Source organism: Chionomys nivalis, chromosome 3 (genome assembly GCF_950005125.1).
Source record: "Chionomys nivalis chromosome 3, mChiNiv1.1, whole genome shotgun sequence".
In the NCBI taxonomy this organism is placed as follows: Eukaryota; Metazoa; Chordata; class Mammalia; order Rodentia; family Cricetidae; genus Chionomys; species Chionomys nivalis.
This window is the reverse complement of record NC_080088.1, coordinates 86713607-86729263: the sequence shown is the minus strand read 5'-3', so window position 1 is coordinate 86729263 and position 15657 is coordinate 86713607. Positions and strand designations below refer to the sequence as shown.

At 39.0% G+C, this 15657-nt stretch overlaps 2 protein-coding genes across 4 annotated transcripts in view; one reads left to right on the top strand and one right to left on the bottom strand.

Moving 5' to 3' along the window:
* The window catches only part of LOC130871005 (zinc finger protein 431-like), a 230268-nt gene that overhangs the window by 174036 nt on the left and 40575 nt on the right, over nt 1–15657 (top strand). The window lies entirely within an intron of this gene.
* LOC130871004 (zinc finger protein 431-like) lies at nt 5778–12371 on the bottom strand. Of its 3 annotated transcripts, none has more exons than XM_057764056.1 (4): nt 12362–12371; nt 9350–9469; nt 9073–9133; nt 5778–8001 (listed from the first exon to the last, which is right to left on the bottom strand). In XM_057764056.1, the coding sequence occupies exons 1-4, from the start codon at nt 12369–12371 to the stop codon at nt 5778–5780; spliced, it is 2415 nt and encodes an 804-aa protein (XP_057620039.1). The 3 variants fall into 3 exon arrangements, with proteins under 3 accessions (XP_057620039.1, XP_057620041.1, XP_057620040.1); XM_057764058.1 differs by having other exon boundaries at nt 5778–7161; XM_057764057.1 differs by lacking the exon at nt 12362–12371 and having other exon boundaries at nt 5778–7329; nt 9350–9383.

The following is a 15657-nucleotide window of genomic DNA, read 5'->3' as shown; positions in this document are numbered from 1 at the left end:
TTTGATTATAAAAATTAAACTTATAAAAAATTTAAAAATTAAAAGTAAAATATATAACTCAAAGAACTATCCATAAAATACCTAATAATCTAATTAAAAATAGGAAAAGATCTAAATGAAGAATTCCCAAGTGAAGAATCTCAATTGGCAAAAAGAGTTTGAGAAATTGCTCAACATCCTTAATCATTAGGGAAATGCAAATCAAATGACTCTGAGATACCATCTTATACCTGTGATAATAAATAAGAACAAAAAGACTGAGGAACAGCTTTTGTTGGAGAAGATGAGTAAGTGGGACACTCTTCCATTGCTGGTGGAAGTGCAAACTTGTGCACTTATTTTGAAAACAATATGGTTGTTTATCAGAAAATTGGGAATCAATCTACTCTCAAGATTCAGAATTATCACTATTGGCTATATACCCAATGTACTCACAATCATACTACAAGGATAAGTGCTTGACTATGTTCATAGCGGCACTATTCATAATATCCAGAACCTTTATATGAACTAAATGCCTCTCACCACAGTTGAGTGGATATAGAGAGCACAGTAGGAGTGAGCCTGTCCTCAGGTATACCCCAAACACTGCCTCTGCCTATTCGATTGGGTTTCAATGGCAAAGGTTCCTCCCTAACAATTCAATACTCCAGAGCCCTCTCTCCATAAATGCCTACTTGCCCAAGCCTTACAGTGACTTCTTTTTAAGTATCCGAATTTTTTGTAAATCTGCATGTCATTTGAAGTCACCACCATTCAAGTCTCCTAATTGAAAGTTTTACAGTCATCAAGGAAGCAGACTATGATCACACTCAGAAAAGTCATTCTTCATGCCTGCAAGTTCCCTTTCTCTCCTTACAGGAGGCATAAACTCCAGCAGGGGTGCACCTACCCTATGTCTTTGTGGTATTCCATTGGTCACTATTTACCAACATTGGGCTAAACTCAGTTTTGTGGTTTCATTAAGGGTCTGTCACATTTTATAGACTTGTATTTCCAATTTCTCTTCTGAAAAATTTTTGTCCTGTTCCATTGTTTTATGGAGATTTGGGCTCAAAGACATCTTTGTGCATATTTCTAAGTTGCTTTCTGATGCTGTCGATCTTGTATTTCTTTTGGGTCACAAGAAGTGAGGCAAAGGGGCTGGAGAGATGGCTCAGTGGTTAAGAGCATTGCCTGCTCTTCCAAAGGTCCTGAGTTCAATTCCCAGCAACCACATGGTGGCTCACAACCATTTGTAATGTCTGGTGCCCTCTTCTGGCCTGCAGGAGTACACGCAGACAGAATATTGTATACATAAATAAATATTTTTTTAAAAAGTGAGGCAAAGATGGACTCAAGTTCCCACATTCACACCTTACTGTTATAATGACATCTTCACTAGGCTGAATAGGTGGCTCAGCAGCTGACAACGCTGGTTGCTTATCCACAGGGCCTGACTTTGTTTCCCCGAAACCACAAAATAGCTCACAATCCTCTTTAACTATAGGTAAAGGGGATCAGATACCCTCTGATGGCCTCCTCTTTTACCTTCACTTTATATTCAGTATAATCAATGACAAACTCAAGTCATCAGACAGCAGCAACAAGCTATATGTACTGAGAAATATTAAGGTATTCATTGGGTTCTGAGAAAATGTTACGAACAAGTGTTTAGTCCTAAGGATAACACATTCTACAAAAAAGGTAAAAAACAAAAGAAGAGATAGGAGTTTATCATTTTCAATTGAAAATAGGTTTTATTATTTAAGTTGTTGTTTTTCCTCTATCCTTCATGCAAACATGTTTACAATCTGAAAAAAGGGCAACATTTTCCTGGTAAAATGTTTCAATTAATCAGGGTGCTGATTTAGTGGGAAATATGTGTGGTGTGCAAGTCTGGAAACCTAATCTTGATTGCCACACCAACTCCAGTGTCGTCTGTGTGACACGACATATGTCATTATGCCGGATGGGAGCTATGTGTCCCATGGGACTAGGCTTCCTGGAGCTCAATGGCAGACAGCCCGGTATTGGCTGCCCTTGGGGCATAGACAGGTTTCCGCTGACTATGCGGAATATGAGCTTTGCATAATTTCTTTCATAATAATTATAGTCTTTATATATACAAGACAAGGATCATTCTCTTCAGGAACAGCTCTGAGATAGCGAAGCACAGCATGGGAATGTATAAGACTACAGCAGAACCTTTGTCATACACAGGATGTATGATGAGCAAGGGAATAGATGGGTTAATGTTGGTGGACAAAGACTGTTATATTATACTTTGAACTTTATAGATAGGCTTGCTAGATCCCAACCCCCATAGTGTCTGCTGCATAAGGTACTAAAAAGTATATTTCAACAGGTACAGAGAACTGATTAGGCATATTTGGTCACTAGATGAAATAAAGGGTTAGGAAGAGGAAGGGCCATGATAGTGATAATGAGGCAGAAAGTTTCTGTTCATAAGATGAAACCACTTGCCTGAGGTTTACATTCCCAAGGACAAGATTTCCTCTTCTAAGGATGCTTTATGTCTAACACTTGTTCCTGATAATATACTTTTCTTAAATATTGCTGATGGGACTAAAAGAAGCTTTCATACTGTGCCAACCAATGATACATGACCTTCTGATTTGTTCTTTGTTTGAATAATATATAATGAAAACATGAATTCAGTAAAATCGCAGTAGATTGCAACCACTCTCTTGTGTGTTGTGTCTGTCTGTCATTCGCCGAACTTGTGCCTTCCTGTTACCAGGACCCTGCTTCTCCCACGGTCTGAGTGGCTCCCCTGAGCCGGTCCATGGCACTTGATCATCATATGAAGAAAGCCAAGAGTCTACCCCAAAAAGTTGTCTTATGTTCTAAGACATATCTGTCAGGGCTAAAATTCTATAATCATAACACACATACACATAACAGAAACTATTTTCAAATAAATCTCATTGATGTTACATTACCTGGCATCTCTGGATAATTCCCTTGAAAGGAAGCACTTCATGATGAAGTGACAAATGGATAACTAATGGGGACAGGAAGATGCAGGGAACTTCAAATAATGTATACATATCCACAGGACATCAAGCTATACTGTGAAATATTCAGTTGATTACTTTTTTGGGGGGGATTTTGTTGATTACTTTTTAACTCAATTTTTACATCTCTACCAGTTTGATGAAAATGAGACTGTGGACACACATATAAAGTAATGTTTATTATACTCTATCATATTATGCATTTTAAAGTTAAATTTGATAAAATATGTAGACCAAACAGCAATTGTTGGGATCTAACATGTACCCTTGGACCTACAGTCAAGAGACTGACCCATGATGATTATGAGTTCAGATGTATTTATAACTAATTAGTGACATACAAACTAGACTGGATAGCAAATGACATCTCAAGGGAATTTGTGAAAAGATGAAAAAAAATCCAGGAAGAAAATTCACAACCCTTTCAAAGACACCATTACTTAAAACACACGAATATACACTGCCTAATATTAAAATAAATATGTATCGCCGGGCGGTGGTGGCGCACGCCTTTAATCCCAGCACTTGGGAGGCAGAGGCAGGCGGATCTCGGTGAGTTCGAGACCAGCCTGGTCTACAAGAGCTAGTTCTAGGACAGGCTCCAAAAACCACAGAGAAACCCTGTCTCAAAAAAAAAACAATAAATAAATGAATAAATAAATAAATGTTTCACTTAGATAATGGACATCTCATTTTCTATATTTCAGCAGAAAAATACCTATCACTAAGTGAAATCACAGAAGATGTACAAACGTCACAGAAAGAATACAATGAGCACAAAATAAACTTCATTGAAAGGATTTGCTAAATGTATAGATCACTTTAATATCTCTCACAAACCAGAAACCGCAATGGACAAATGTCCACCATGACAGTTGAGTGAAGATAGTGAATGATTAATCTTCTTCATGATGAAAAAGATATGAAACAAGAATTTCTGGACAATGAAGACCACTGTGATGTCTAAAGTCTTTACCATATTATTTACATGAAGGTTTTTCTCTTTCATGAGTTCTTCCCTATTAGCTGATGTTAAGATGATAAAAATAATGTCTTTAACATATATACAGGGCAAAGACATGGACAAACAGTTAGGACCAATTCATTGTCAGGATGAAGGTCAGGTTTTTGAAAACTTCCTGTGGTCCTGCAACAGGAACACCCAAGAGTCTAAGCATGAATATTCACATACTTACACAAATACACACTAAAATAACATAATTAAAATAAGTAAAATCTTTGGCTAAACGATTTTTCATTCAAGAATGTTTTTCTCCTGTAGCATTCATTCCTGTAACCTAGGTGTAGAGGCATTTAAAGGCTTACTTCCAGAGTTTTTCTCAATCATGATTTGGATCATGCAATAGAAAGCAAGAATGTAGACTTTAAGTTACAGATATTAATCATTCTCAATTAATGGCATCATTTGGGAAAGTTTAGAAAATATTGTCATCCTGGAAGAAATAGGTCATGAGTTTGTTCCTGAGAGTATACATTCACACACCATTTCAAGTTCCGACACCTGGTTCATGCTGCAGGCTGAGGATGTGAGTTCTTAGCCTCCCAATGTGACCGTCATGTCTGACACTTCTTGTGACAACTTTCAAAGTGATCATATAACGGTGTGGAACTCAGAGTCACAATAAACTATTATATTAATTGACTTAGACATGATGTTTTATCACAGACACAGAAGAGGTATCATACACATCTATAAAATTTTACATCTGGATAAGGGATAGGGGAAGCTTGGTTAATCAATCATATTTAAGAAGTGGAACATAGTTGAGGCGTGGTCTCCTGGAACCCAGAAGGAAAACTGAGGTGGAACAGGTGCTTGAGCTCTGGGTGATTTCCACGGGACACAGAAGAATTGGACTTTCCCTTCTTGTGGCATGAGTTTCCCCTTATAATATGCAAAAATAGAACTGTTTATCTGTAAGCTAGCCTGGTTATTTCCCGAATCAAGCTAACTTCTCCAGATAAGTGTATTTATATAAATGAAGAAAGGTAAGAAATCAAAAAGGGTTACCTTATCATTAAATGCACAGGACTTCTGTCCATATAATTTTGCATGTGCAAAAAAAAATAGAGACTTTATAATGGTTGAACAGACTTGACATTTGTAGACTTGTTTTCTTCCCAGTCTTATGTAAGTAAATGTGTGCTGCCTGAAGATATTTCCAAAATATTTATAGTCACAATCCCTTCAGTATGAATCTTCTCAGGTCATAAGAGTACTGTGATTTGCAAAGGCCTTAATAGACTCCTTATCTACTAAACGTTTACTCTCATATAAAGATTACCAAGAAGAGGAAAACTTTACCATACTGATTGCACCTAAAGTGTTTGACAGGCTGGACTGTGGTGTCACACCACTTTAATCCAGCACTTGGGAGACAGAGACTGACAAATCTCTGTGAGTTAAAGGCCAGCCTTGTCTATGAGTGAGTTCCAGAACAGACTCCAATGCTACAGAGAAACCCTACCTCGATAAACCAAAAAAAGAAAAAAAAAGTTTCTTTGCAGTATGTTTTTTTCTCAAGATTTTAAAGCCTGATGACACATACAAAGGCTCTACCACATTGGCTAAAATTGTAGGGTTTCTATTCAGCATGTGTTCTTGGATGGATGTGTACACTTCTACAACATGCAAAGGTTTTATTACATTGAGTACATTCATAAGGTTTTTCTCCAGTATGTGTTCTTTTATGTGTTTTTAGACTACGGAGTTGTGAAAATGCTTTAGCACATTGATTACACTGATAAGGTTTCTCCAGTATGTGTTCTTTTGTGAACTTGGAGACTATTGACATATGAAAAGGCTTTACCACATTGATTACATTCATAGGGTTTCTCTCCAGTATGTGTTCTTTTGTGTCTTTGGAGTTTAGAGCGCTCTGAGAAAGCTTTATTACATTGCATACATTCAAAGGGCTTCTCTCCAGTATGTGTTCTTTGATGTCTTTGAAGTTCACCATGATACACAAAAGCTTTATCACATTGGTTACATTTATAAGGTGTCTCTCCAGTATGTGTTCTTTTGTGTCTTTGGAGATTAGAGCGCTCTGAGAAAGCTTTATTACATTGCATACATTCAAAGGGCTTCTCTCCAGTATGTGTTCTTTGATGTCTTTGAAGTTCACCATGATATGCAAAAGCTTTATCACATTGGTTACATTTATAAGGTATCTCTCCAGTATGTGTTCTTTTGTGTATTTGGAGACTACTGTTCCGTGAAAAGGCTTTACCACATAGATTACACTGATAAGGTTTCTCTCCAGTATGTGTTCTTTTATGTGTTTTTAGACTACGGAGTTGTGAAAAGGCCTTATCACATTGATTACATTCATATGGCTTCTCTCCAGTATGTGTTCTTTTGTGAACTTGGAGACTATTGACATATGAAAAGGCTTTACCACATTGATTACATTCATAGGGTTTCTCTCCAGTATGTGTTCTTTTGTGTCTTTGGAGTTTAGAGCGCTCTGAGAAAGCTTTATTACATTGTTTACATTCAAAGGGCTTCTCTCCAGTATGTGTTCTTTGATGTCTTTGAAGTTCACCATGATACACAAAAGCTTTATCACATTGGTTACATTTATAAGGTGTCTCTCCAGTATGTGTTCTTTTGTGTCTTTGGAGTTTAGAGCGCTCTGAGAAAGCTTTATTACATTGCATACATTCAAAGGGCTTCTCTCCAGTATGTGTTCTTTGATGTCTTTGAAGTTCACCATGATATGCAAAAGCTTTATCACATTGGTTACATTTATAAGGTATCTCTCCAGTATGTGTTCTTTTGTGTATTTGGAGACTACTGTTCTGTGAAAAGGCTTTATCACATAGATTACACTGATAAGGTTTCTCTCCAGTATGTGTTCTTTTATGTGTTTTTAGACTACGGAGTTGTGAAAAGGCCTTATCACATTGATTACATTCATATGGCTTCTCTCCAGTATGTGTTCTTTTGTGAACTTGGAGACTATTGACATATGAAAAGGCTTTACCACATTGATTACATTCATAGGGTTTCTCTCCAGTATGTGTTCTTTTGTGTCTTTGGAGTTTAGAGTGCTCTGAAAAGGCTTTATTACATTGCATACATTCAAAGGGCTTCTCTCCAGTATGTGTTCTTTGATGTCTTTGAAGTTCACCATGATACACAAAAGCTTTATCACATTGGTTACATTTATAAGGTGTCTCTCCAGTATGTGTTCTTTTGTGTCTTTGGAGTTTAGAGCGCTCTGAGAAAGCTTTATTACATTGCATACATTCAAAGGGCTTCTCTCCAGTATGTGTTCTTTGATGTCTTTGAAGTTCACCATGATACGCAAAAGCTTTATCACATTGGTTACATTTATAAGGTATCTCTCCAGTATGTGTTCTTTTGTGTATTTGGAGACTACTGTTCCGTGAAAAGGCTTTACCACATAGATTACACTGATAAGGTTTCTCTCCAGTATGTGTCCTTTGATGTACTCGAAGTTTACTGTTCTGTGAAAAGGCTTTACCACATTGATTACATATGTAGGGTTTCATTCCAGTATGTGTTCTTTTATGTACTTGGAGATTATATTGACGTAGAAATACTTTACCACATTCATTACATTCGTAGCGTTTCTCTTTAGTATGTGTTCTTTCCTGTATTTGGAGTTTAGAGCATTTTGAAAAAGCTTTTTCACATTGATGACATTCATCAGTTTTCTCTCCAGAATGTTGTCTTCTGTGAACTTGAAGACTTCTGACATATGAAAAGTCTTTACTGCATTGATTACTTTCATAGAGATTCTCTTCAGCATGTGTACTTTGAAGTAATTGGAGAGAACTGGTACCTGCAAAGGCTTCATCATATTGAATACCATCATATGGCTTCTCTGCAGAATGAAATTTTTTAAGCCTTTGAAGGTGACTGTAACATGCAAAGGCTTTATCACATTGAGTATAGTCAGAGGGCTTTTGTCCATTATGGTTTCTCTTATCCCTGCAAAGACAATTGGCACATGTAAAAGTTTAACCATGTTTATTGCATGATGCATCTTAATCTGTATGAATTAATTTTTATAATTTTGTTTAGTAAAAAGAGGAATCAGATTTTAAGTGTTACATTCATGGTGCTCTCTTCCAGTATGGCATGTTTTGTGTCTTTGAAGAACCTTTTATAGTATGGCTCTATTTTTAAATGACCCACATTTATAACATCATTTTATATGAATTTTTTTACATATTTGAAAGGAACTAGACTAACTCAGTTTTAAATAACCTTACATTTGGATTCTTATGTTTTCCTGTAGTGCAATACCCACCACAAGAAAGTGTACTAGGACAAACAAAAGTAAGGACACAGTCCAACACTCATAGGACTTATCTTCAGTGTGAGTTTGCTGATATCTTCCCAAGGAAGTTTGAAAACCAATTAAATATAATCATATAGCTATTCCACAAACCCACCCAGTGTTGAAGTACTAAATATCTTTCCTATTTTCTCATTATTCTAGGATACAGTCCCTCTTTCAATTTTGGGAAGCTCACTTGCGACATTTGACATTCTTATTAAAGGAAGAATAATTGTCCATTGAATTCACACAGTTTGGCTTTTGTAATTAGCAGACATGTGGTGTAAGAATTAATGTTTCTCTACAAGAGCCTTTTTGACTCTCATGACCCAACTCTTTCAACAAGTTTGACAAAGTCACAAGTACATGAGTAACATCGCTTTACTACAGAGTATTTTTGGCACAGTTTTAAACATATACTTATTATCTATTCAATGTGTCTATGTGTGTTATCTGAGTGGTATGAAACTAAATGGATTAGCAGCCCTACATTATAATTCTCATGGTAGTATCAGTTAAGACATTGTTTCCTTCTCTTCTGTTTAGAGGAATGTACACACCATTTACCTCATATTGAGGCATATAATTTTATGACAAATTAATAATCATCAATATACTTTAAGCTGCGTTTATTTATACTATTGTTTTTCTTTAAATCATCCAGGACAAATAAAATTTCTTCAAAGACAAATATATACCAAGTAGCAAATAAAAATTACCTTCCATGTGTTCTAGCACTTTGACAATGCTCTTCAAAATTATGATGTTTCCAACTGTAGCCTAAAATATAGTAACAGAAAGTAGCCTAAAATATAGTAACAGAAAGTAGATAATATATTAATGGATATTGTACAAAACTGAATATCTTAAGTGAACTATGTCTTAGTTATTTGACTCATTCTTACTCTTTCTCAAACACAAATATACAAAAGTATCAATAAGTAATACATAGTTGTCCCCTTATTTTAAAATGTGAAGGAAAGTTCACAATCTTACCAAGAGCAGTGAGGTTGCTGTATGTCTCCAGCATCACATCTTTGTAGAGACACTTCTGGGAAGGATTCAGCAAAACCCACTCATCCTGAGTGAAGTCAATGTGAACATCCTCATAGGTCACTGAATTCTAAAATAATCCAATCAACAATAAAACAAAGTGTGATCCTGACATTGGATACTTCTTTTACAATAATATATTTGTAGATTGCTGCTGCTTCCCACACTTCTTCCATGCCACTGCATTATAATATAAACAAAAACCATTGTAGAAGGAAACTGAAGAAGAGGCTCATATGTGCCATTCGTTGGCCCGTTAAATAGGATACAGACTTGAGAAAGAAATGCCAATAAACAGACATACAGAGACAGACAAGCAAGCAGATCAACACTACTGAGAAAACATTACAGAAATAATAAGACCAATGATTATCTAGAAAAAGGATGGCAAAATTGGGTATATTCACTTGCGACTTTAATCCCAGTGATCAATGTAAAAGCAGATGAGATAAATTGAGTTGGATGTCGGTCAAAGCCTATGCAATGACTTGCAGGTAAGCCAGAGTTACAAATCAATAAAACCCAGTATCCACCCATAATCATTGAAATAAAAAATGTAAAAGGAAATCAGAGGTTTTAAATGAAGTTCTTACAAAAAGTTTTGTATTTACTTTAGTTTTATATTCATCTTCCAGAACTTGCAGTGGCCCAGTTTAAACTGTTTCATTATAAGATCTTAAAAGGGAGTGCATGTTTAACACTTACAAATGGACCAAAGAAAACTCCAGCCCTGCAAATGATGATCATAAACAACATAGAGTAAGGGAGTTGGGTCAGCAATTAAGCTGTCTTGCTGTCCTTGCAGATAAGTGGGCACAATTACCAGTACTAAAAGGGACTTGTAATTATCCATTACTTCAACTTCATAGGTTCTGACGCCACCTGTGACAACCATGAGAAACAGGCATGCCTGTGGTACATACCCTTGTATATAGATACAACCTCATATTCATTGAAAGCATTCAAAACAAAACAAAAAAACAGAGGCAGGTAGAAAGTCACACCCCTGCAGTGCAATGATTCAGATGGCAGAGGTATTATGTCATGGTTACTACTCTCCTGGGAAAGGAAATGATACCCTCCACCAAACTTCAAATTTCAAGAAGTACAGCATTGAAACTTATTCTTGAAATGCACAAAAACCTATATTCCAGGCTCATCAGACAGTAAAAGAATACAGAAAAATAACAAGCATTTTGCTCTGCCATTAATCCCTCGGTGCAGTAGCCAGGATCATTTGTATTTCTGAGTTGAGAACAACATGGTCTAAGGAGCTACATTGAGGACCAAGAGCTACACAGAAAACATTCCCTTTCAAAAACAAAAGTAAAAACAAAAAATTAAATAGAAATCAGGATAGCAAAAGGCTTAAGAGTGAACAGAAATTGCTTCAACTGCATGTTTTTCATTTAGTGATAACATCTATAATGGCAGTGAAGTCATAACATCAGGACAAACGTAATCAGAAACGGCGTCAGGCTATGAACATGTAAATCCAATACCCAATATAAGAATTTCATCCAAAAGATTTCTCCTACTCAATGTTCTACAAATACAACAAAGAAGAGCACCCCGGAGAGACAATTGTTCAACCACTTCTTCTAATCTGGGACCTTTTCCTTCGATCAACTACATTCTGACCCTGATCAATAAATATTCATGGTCATCCCATGATTAAAACGTATTTAGTCTAACTTCAATGACTGTCATAGGCTGGAACAGTTCCTGAAGTGTTTCAATGTGAAGTCTGTTATAACAATCATGATATTGACTTGACTTGGCCATAACTCAGGCCAATAAAGCCACACCTAATAGTGCCACTCACTCCCTTGGAGATTATTGGGTCTCACTACATTCAAACTACCAGAGTGGTTCATCTGAGTCTTAAGATAGATAGATTCCCAATTATCTGAGGTACTGCCGTATTGGTGACCATAGTGACTATACAGGTTTACATTCTCAGCAACAATGGGGGAGTGTTCCTTTTTGTCCATATTTTTGCCAGCATGATATGTCACTTGGGTTATTGATCCTAGCCAATCAACGTTCTACTTATTCAACACCCTTGCCAGCATGAGTTTTCCATTATGTTATTGAACCCAGCTATTCTGACAGGTATAAGTTGAATTCTAAAAGCTCTTTTGATGTACATTTGATTGTGGCTAAGTATATTGAACATTTAGTTAAGTGTTTCTAAGACAGTTTAGATTCATCTATTTAGAACTCCTTGTTTAAATCTGTACCACACTTTTATTCAATTAATTTATTTCTAGATGTGTTGCTTGAGGTCTTTTGCTTCTGAACAAGTAAATCCATACTACATAGACAAACATGATGTGTACTCACTGTAAGTGGATATTAGCTGTTGAGTAAAGACTTACTACTGTACAATCCACAGACCCAGATAGGGCAAGTGACAAAGATGGCTGTAGCAGGGGGTACATGGATCCCAAAGATTCTATTAAATTGACTAGAAGTTGTGGGAGTACATAGAGCAAGAACAGGAAGGATCATAAGAGTAAATGGAGGTAGGTAGGGGGAAAACACAGCAAGAAATTCCTAGAATAGGAAATCTTTCAATGGTGATGGTCAAATAGTGCAGTAACAACTTTCTGCAATCTTTGAGGGTGATTATAGTGAGGACTCCCTATAACTCAGAAATATGGAGCCTCTACTGGCCATCTTCTGTAATCACATATGGCTCCCAGTGGTGGGACTATAAAACCAAGCCATCCACAAAATATTTGACACACACTTGTGGTGTATGGAAGATATATCAGGAAAATGGTGACTCAAGATTTGTGTAGTGGCTAACCAATGACTGGCCCAAATTGAGGCCCAACCTGGCTAGGAAGAGCACCTAGATGGGCAGGATCCAGAAGTTAAATGGCTCAAAGAACTAGAGTAGAAACAAATACAAGTAACAATAAAGAAAAAAAGTCAGTGTAATGATACCTAATTCCATGTCCAATAGCTCTCCAGGTCTCCAATCCTGTTCAGCTTTGTTGAAAACATCACACTTCTTTTTCTTTGGCTGGTTCCATTGCATATTAGTAGCTCTCCTTGGCAGGTAACCTATGACCCTGGGATCTCTAACATCTTGGGTAATTAAAGAATTCCAACCTACCAATATTAATATCCACTCAAGATCTTCTGTACTCTTCCATAGGCTTTGCGTCAATACACTGACTCTGCCCTCTGCAGTACACACACCTGGTCTTCTAGACTCTGGCTGGCTCAATTCCACCGCTACTGCTGTTTTGGTGGTCATCTCACAGTGCTGGTCTCTCCAGACACTGGGGTCTTCTGTTGTAACTGGGTTTCACCTTCACCAGTGTTTCTCATAGAATCTCCTCAGGGTGCCACACCTCTTGATCTGACCCTTACAGTCCTGAGCATTCAACTGCCAATGACACTGGACCTTCAGTGATGTCCTTTCCTGACCTCTCACAGTGCCAAGCCTTACATCCATCAATACCTTCAAAATATTACCACCCGGTGAAACACATTACAAACTCCACCCACCTGTTGAGGTACAACTGTGGCTACCCCTGGAAGACAGTTGCTCTGTGCTCTTAGAAAACACTTCCCAGACATTTTACATCAGTGATGCTGGTCTCGTAATCATCACTAAATTTTTAGCTCTAGCCGTCCAGCATTAAGTATCCAGCAGAACCATATTTTGCTTAAATACTTCTTATAACTTGCTCATCACAGCTGATTCTTCAGCCCCAGCTAACAAGAAACAGAGAATATAATGCCTTTCTTTTATCCTTAACTCTTAAGCCAGAAACATGTGGCCCCAGCTCTCAGGTTCTGCTGCTTACTGGGGTTGGTGCATGGCACCTTGTTTAATTCTATCTTTACCAGCTTTCTGCTTTTGGCTGTATAAGCTTGGCTGTCCTGAAACTTGATCTGTGAACTAAGCTGTCCTTGAACTAACAGAGGTGTGCAGGCCTCTGTGTTCAGAGTACTAGGATTAAAGTCAATGTGCCACCCCCTCAGGCCACCAATCCCTTTTAATAAGTATCTTCAGTAGAGTTATCACTAACAGCCACTTGGCAGAGTCTATCTTATGCTGTGTTGAGGATTCTTCTTCCCAGGGAGTTAATCAAACTCCCCTTACTTTAGCCTCAGGCAGATTTTTTGAACCAAGGCACTTCCTTCACCAAAATATGAAAAGAATCATTTGTAAGAAACATTAAAATTCTTCTCTGAAACCTCTTGAGCTGGCTCCTGATATTTCATTTTGTTATCAAGGTCTCTCCCTCCCATGCTCCTCCTAGTATCACCCTGTATGCACTGCCAAATGCATTCTTTCCTTTTTTTAAGCCAAAGAATCAAAGACCTTATGATTCCAAACAAAAGCATGGTTAGGACTATCACAGCAATACTCTAGTGCCTGGGACCAACTTCTGTTTTAGGTTTTTTGTTTGTTTGTTTGTTTTTGTTTTATAAAGAGACACCATGACCAGGAAAACTCTTTTTTTTTTTTTTTGGATTTTGGAGACAGGGTTTCTCTGTAGCTTTTTGGTTCCTGTCCTGGAACTAGTCTTGTAGACCAGGCTGGCCTCGAACTCACTGATATCCGCCTGCCTTTGCCTCCCGAGTGCTGGGATTAAAGGTGTGCGCCACTAACACCCGGCTCCAGAGAAACTCTTATAACAAAAGTATTTAATTAAGGAGGCTCACATATAATTTCAGAGATTGAGTTAATTATCATCATGGTTTGAAGCCTGTAAGCTGGCAGCCAGATGTGATACTGGAACTGAGAGTCCTTTGTTCTTCACTAAGAGGAAAAAGGACATAGTCTGACATGCTGGGAAGTATCCTGAGAATAAGAGACCTCAAAAACCCACAGTAACATACTTCCTCCAACAAGACCATGCCAACTCCAGAACGGCTACACCTCCCACTACTTCCACTCCATAAGAGATTATGGGGGCCAATTATATTCAAACTACTACAGTGGTATAGCTGAGTCTTGAGGTAGATAGATTCCCAATTATCTGAGGAACTGCCATATTGATTTCCATACTGGCTATACAGGTTTATAATCTCAGCAACAATGGGGGAGTGTTCCTTTTTGTCTGTATTTTTGCCAGTAGGAGATGTCACTTGTGTTATTGATCCTAGCCAATCTGACAGGTATAAGATTAATCATTAAAGTACTTTTGATTTATATTTCCTTGGTAGCTAAGGTTGTTGAACATTTATTTATCTGTTTTTCAGCCAGTTTTAAATTCATCTATTTAGAATTCTTTATTTTCGTCTGTACCATATTTTTATTTGATTATTTGATTTTAACATCTAGTTTCCTCAGTTTTTTTTTATTCTGAGCAAGTAAAACCTGAACCACACTGACAAACATGATATGTACTCGTACATATGTGGATATTAGCAGTTGAGAAAAATAATCTCAGTACAATCCATAGACTCAGGGTAAATTACAAGAATGGCTGTAGCAGGGGATGCATGGAGCCCACATGAAAGAAGAAAATAGAGGCCCGGGCGGCGGAGGCACCAGCACGCAGGCAAGTCCGGGCGGCAGAGGCACCAGCGTGCAGGCAGGCCCGGGTGGCGGAGGCACCGGCAGTCAGGCCCGGCAGGCAGGCCTAGGCGGCAGAAGCACCGGCGCGCAGGCAGGCCCAGGTGGCGGAGGCACCAGCAGGCAGGCCTAGGCGGCGGAAGCACCGGCGCACAGACAGTTCCGGGCGGCGGAGGCACCGGCAGGCAGGCCTAGGCGGTGGAAGCACCGGCGCGCAGGCAGGCCCGGGCGGCGGAGGCACAGGCACGCAGGCAAGTCCGGGCGGCAGAGGCACCGGCGTGCAGGCAGGCCCGGGTGGCGGAGGCACCGGCAGTCAGGCCTGACAGGCAGGCCTAGGCGGCGGAAGCACCGGCACGCAGGCAGGCCCGGGCGGCGGAGGCACCAGCACGCAGGCAAGTCCGGGCGGCGGAGGCACCGGCGTGCAGGCAGGCCCGGGTGGCGGAGGCACCGGCAGTCAGGCCCGGCAGGCAGGCCTAGGCGGCGGAAGCACCGGCGCGCAGGCAGGCCCAGGTGGCGGAGGCACCGGCAGGCAGGCCTAGGCGGCGGAAGCACCGGCGCACAGACAGTTCCGGGCGGCGGAGGCACTGGCAGGCAGGCACGGGCGGCGGAGGCACTGGATGTAGGATAGTGCGGGCAAGAAACAGTGAAGCCTGCACTGAGAGCAGATTGCCCCGCTACAATTAAATCAAACCCAATAGATAGC

Excerpts from the sequence above, each read along its gene's own strand:
- LOC130871004 (XM_057764056.1), bottom strand. Across the intron at positions 9,134-9,349 it reads CAGCAACCTCACTGCTCTTG|GCTACAGTTGGAAACATCAT; the intron begins GTAAGATTGTGA and ends ACTATATTTTAG. Across the intron at positions 8,002-9,072 it reads AGTGCTAGAACACATGGAAG|GGATAAGAGAAACCATAATG; the intron begins GTAATTTTTATT and ends TTGTCTTTGCAG.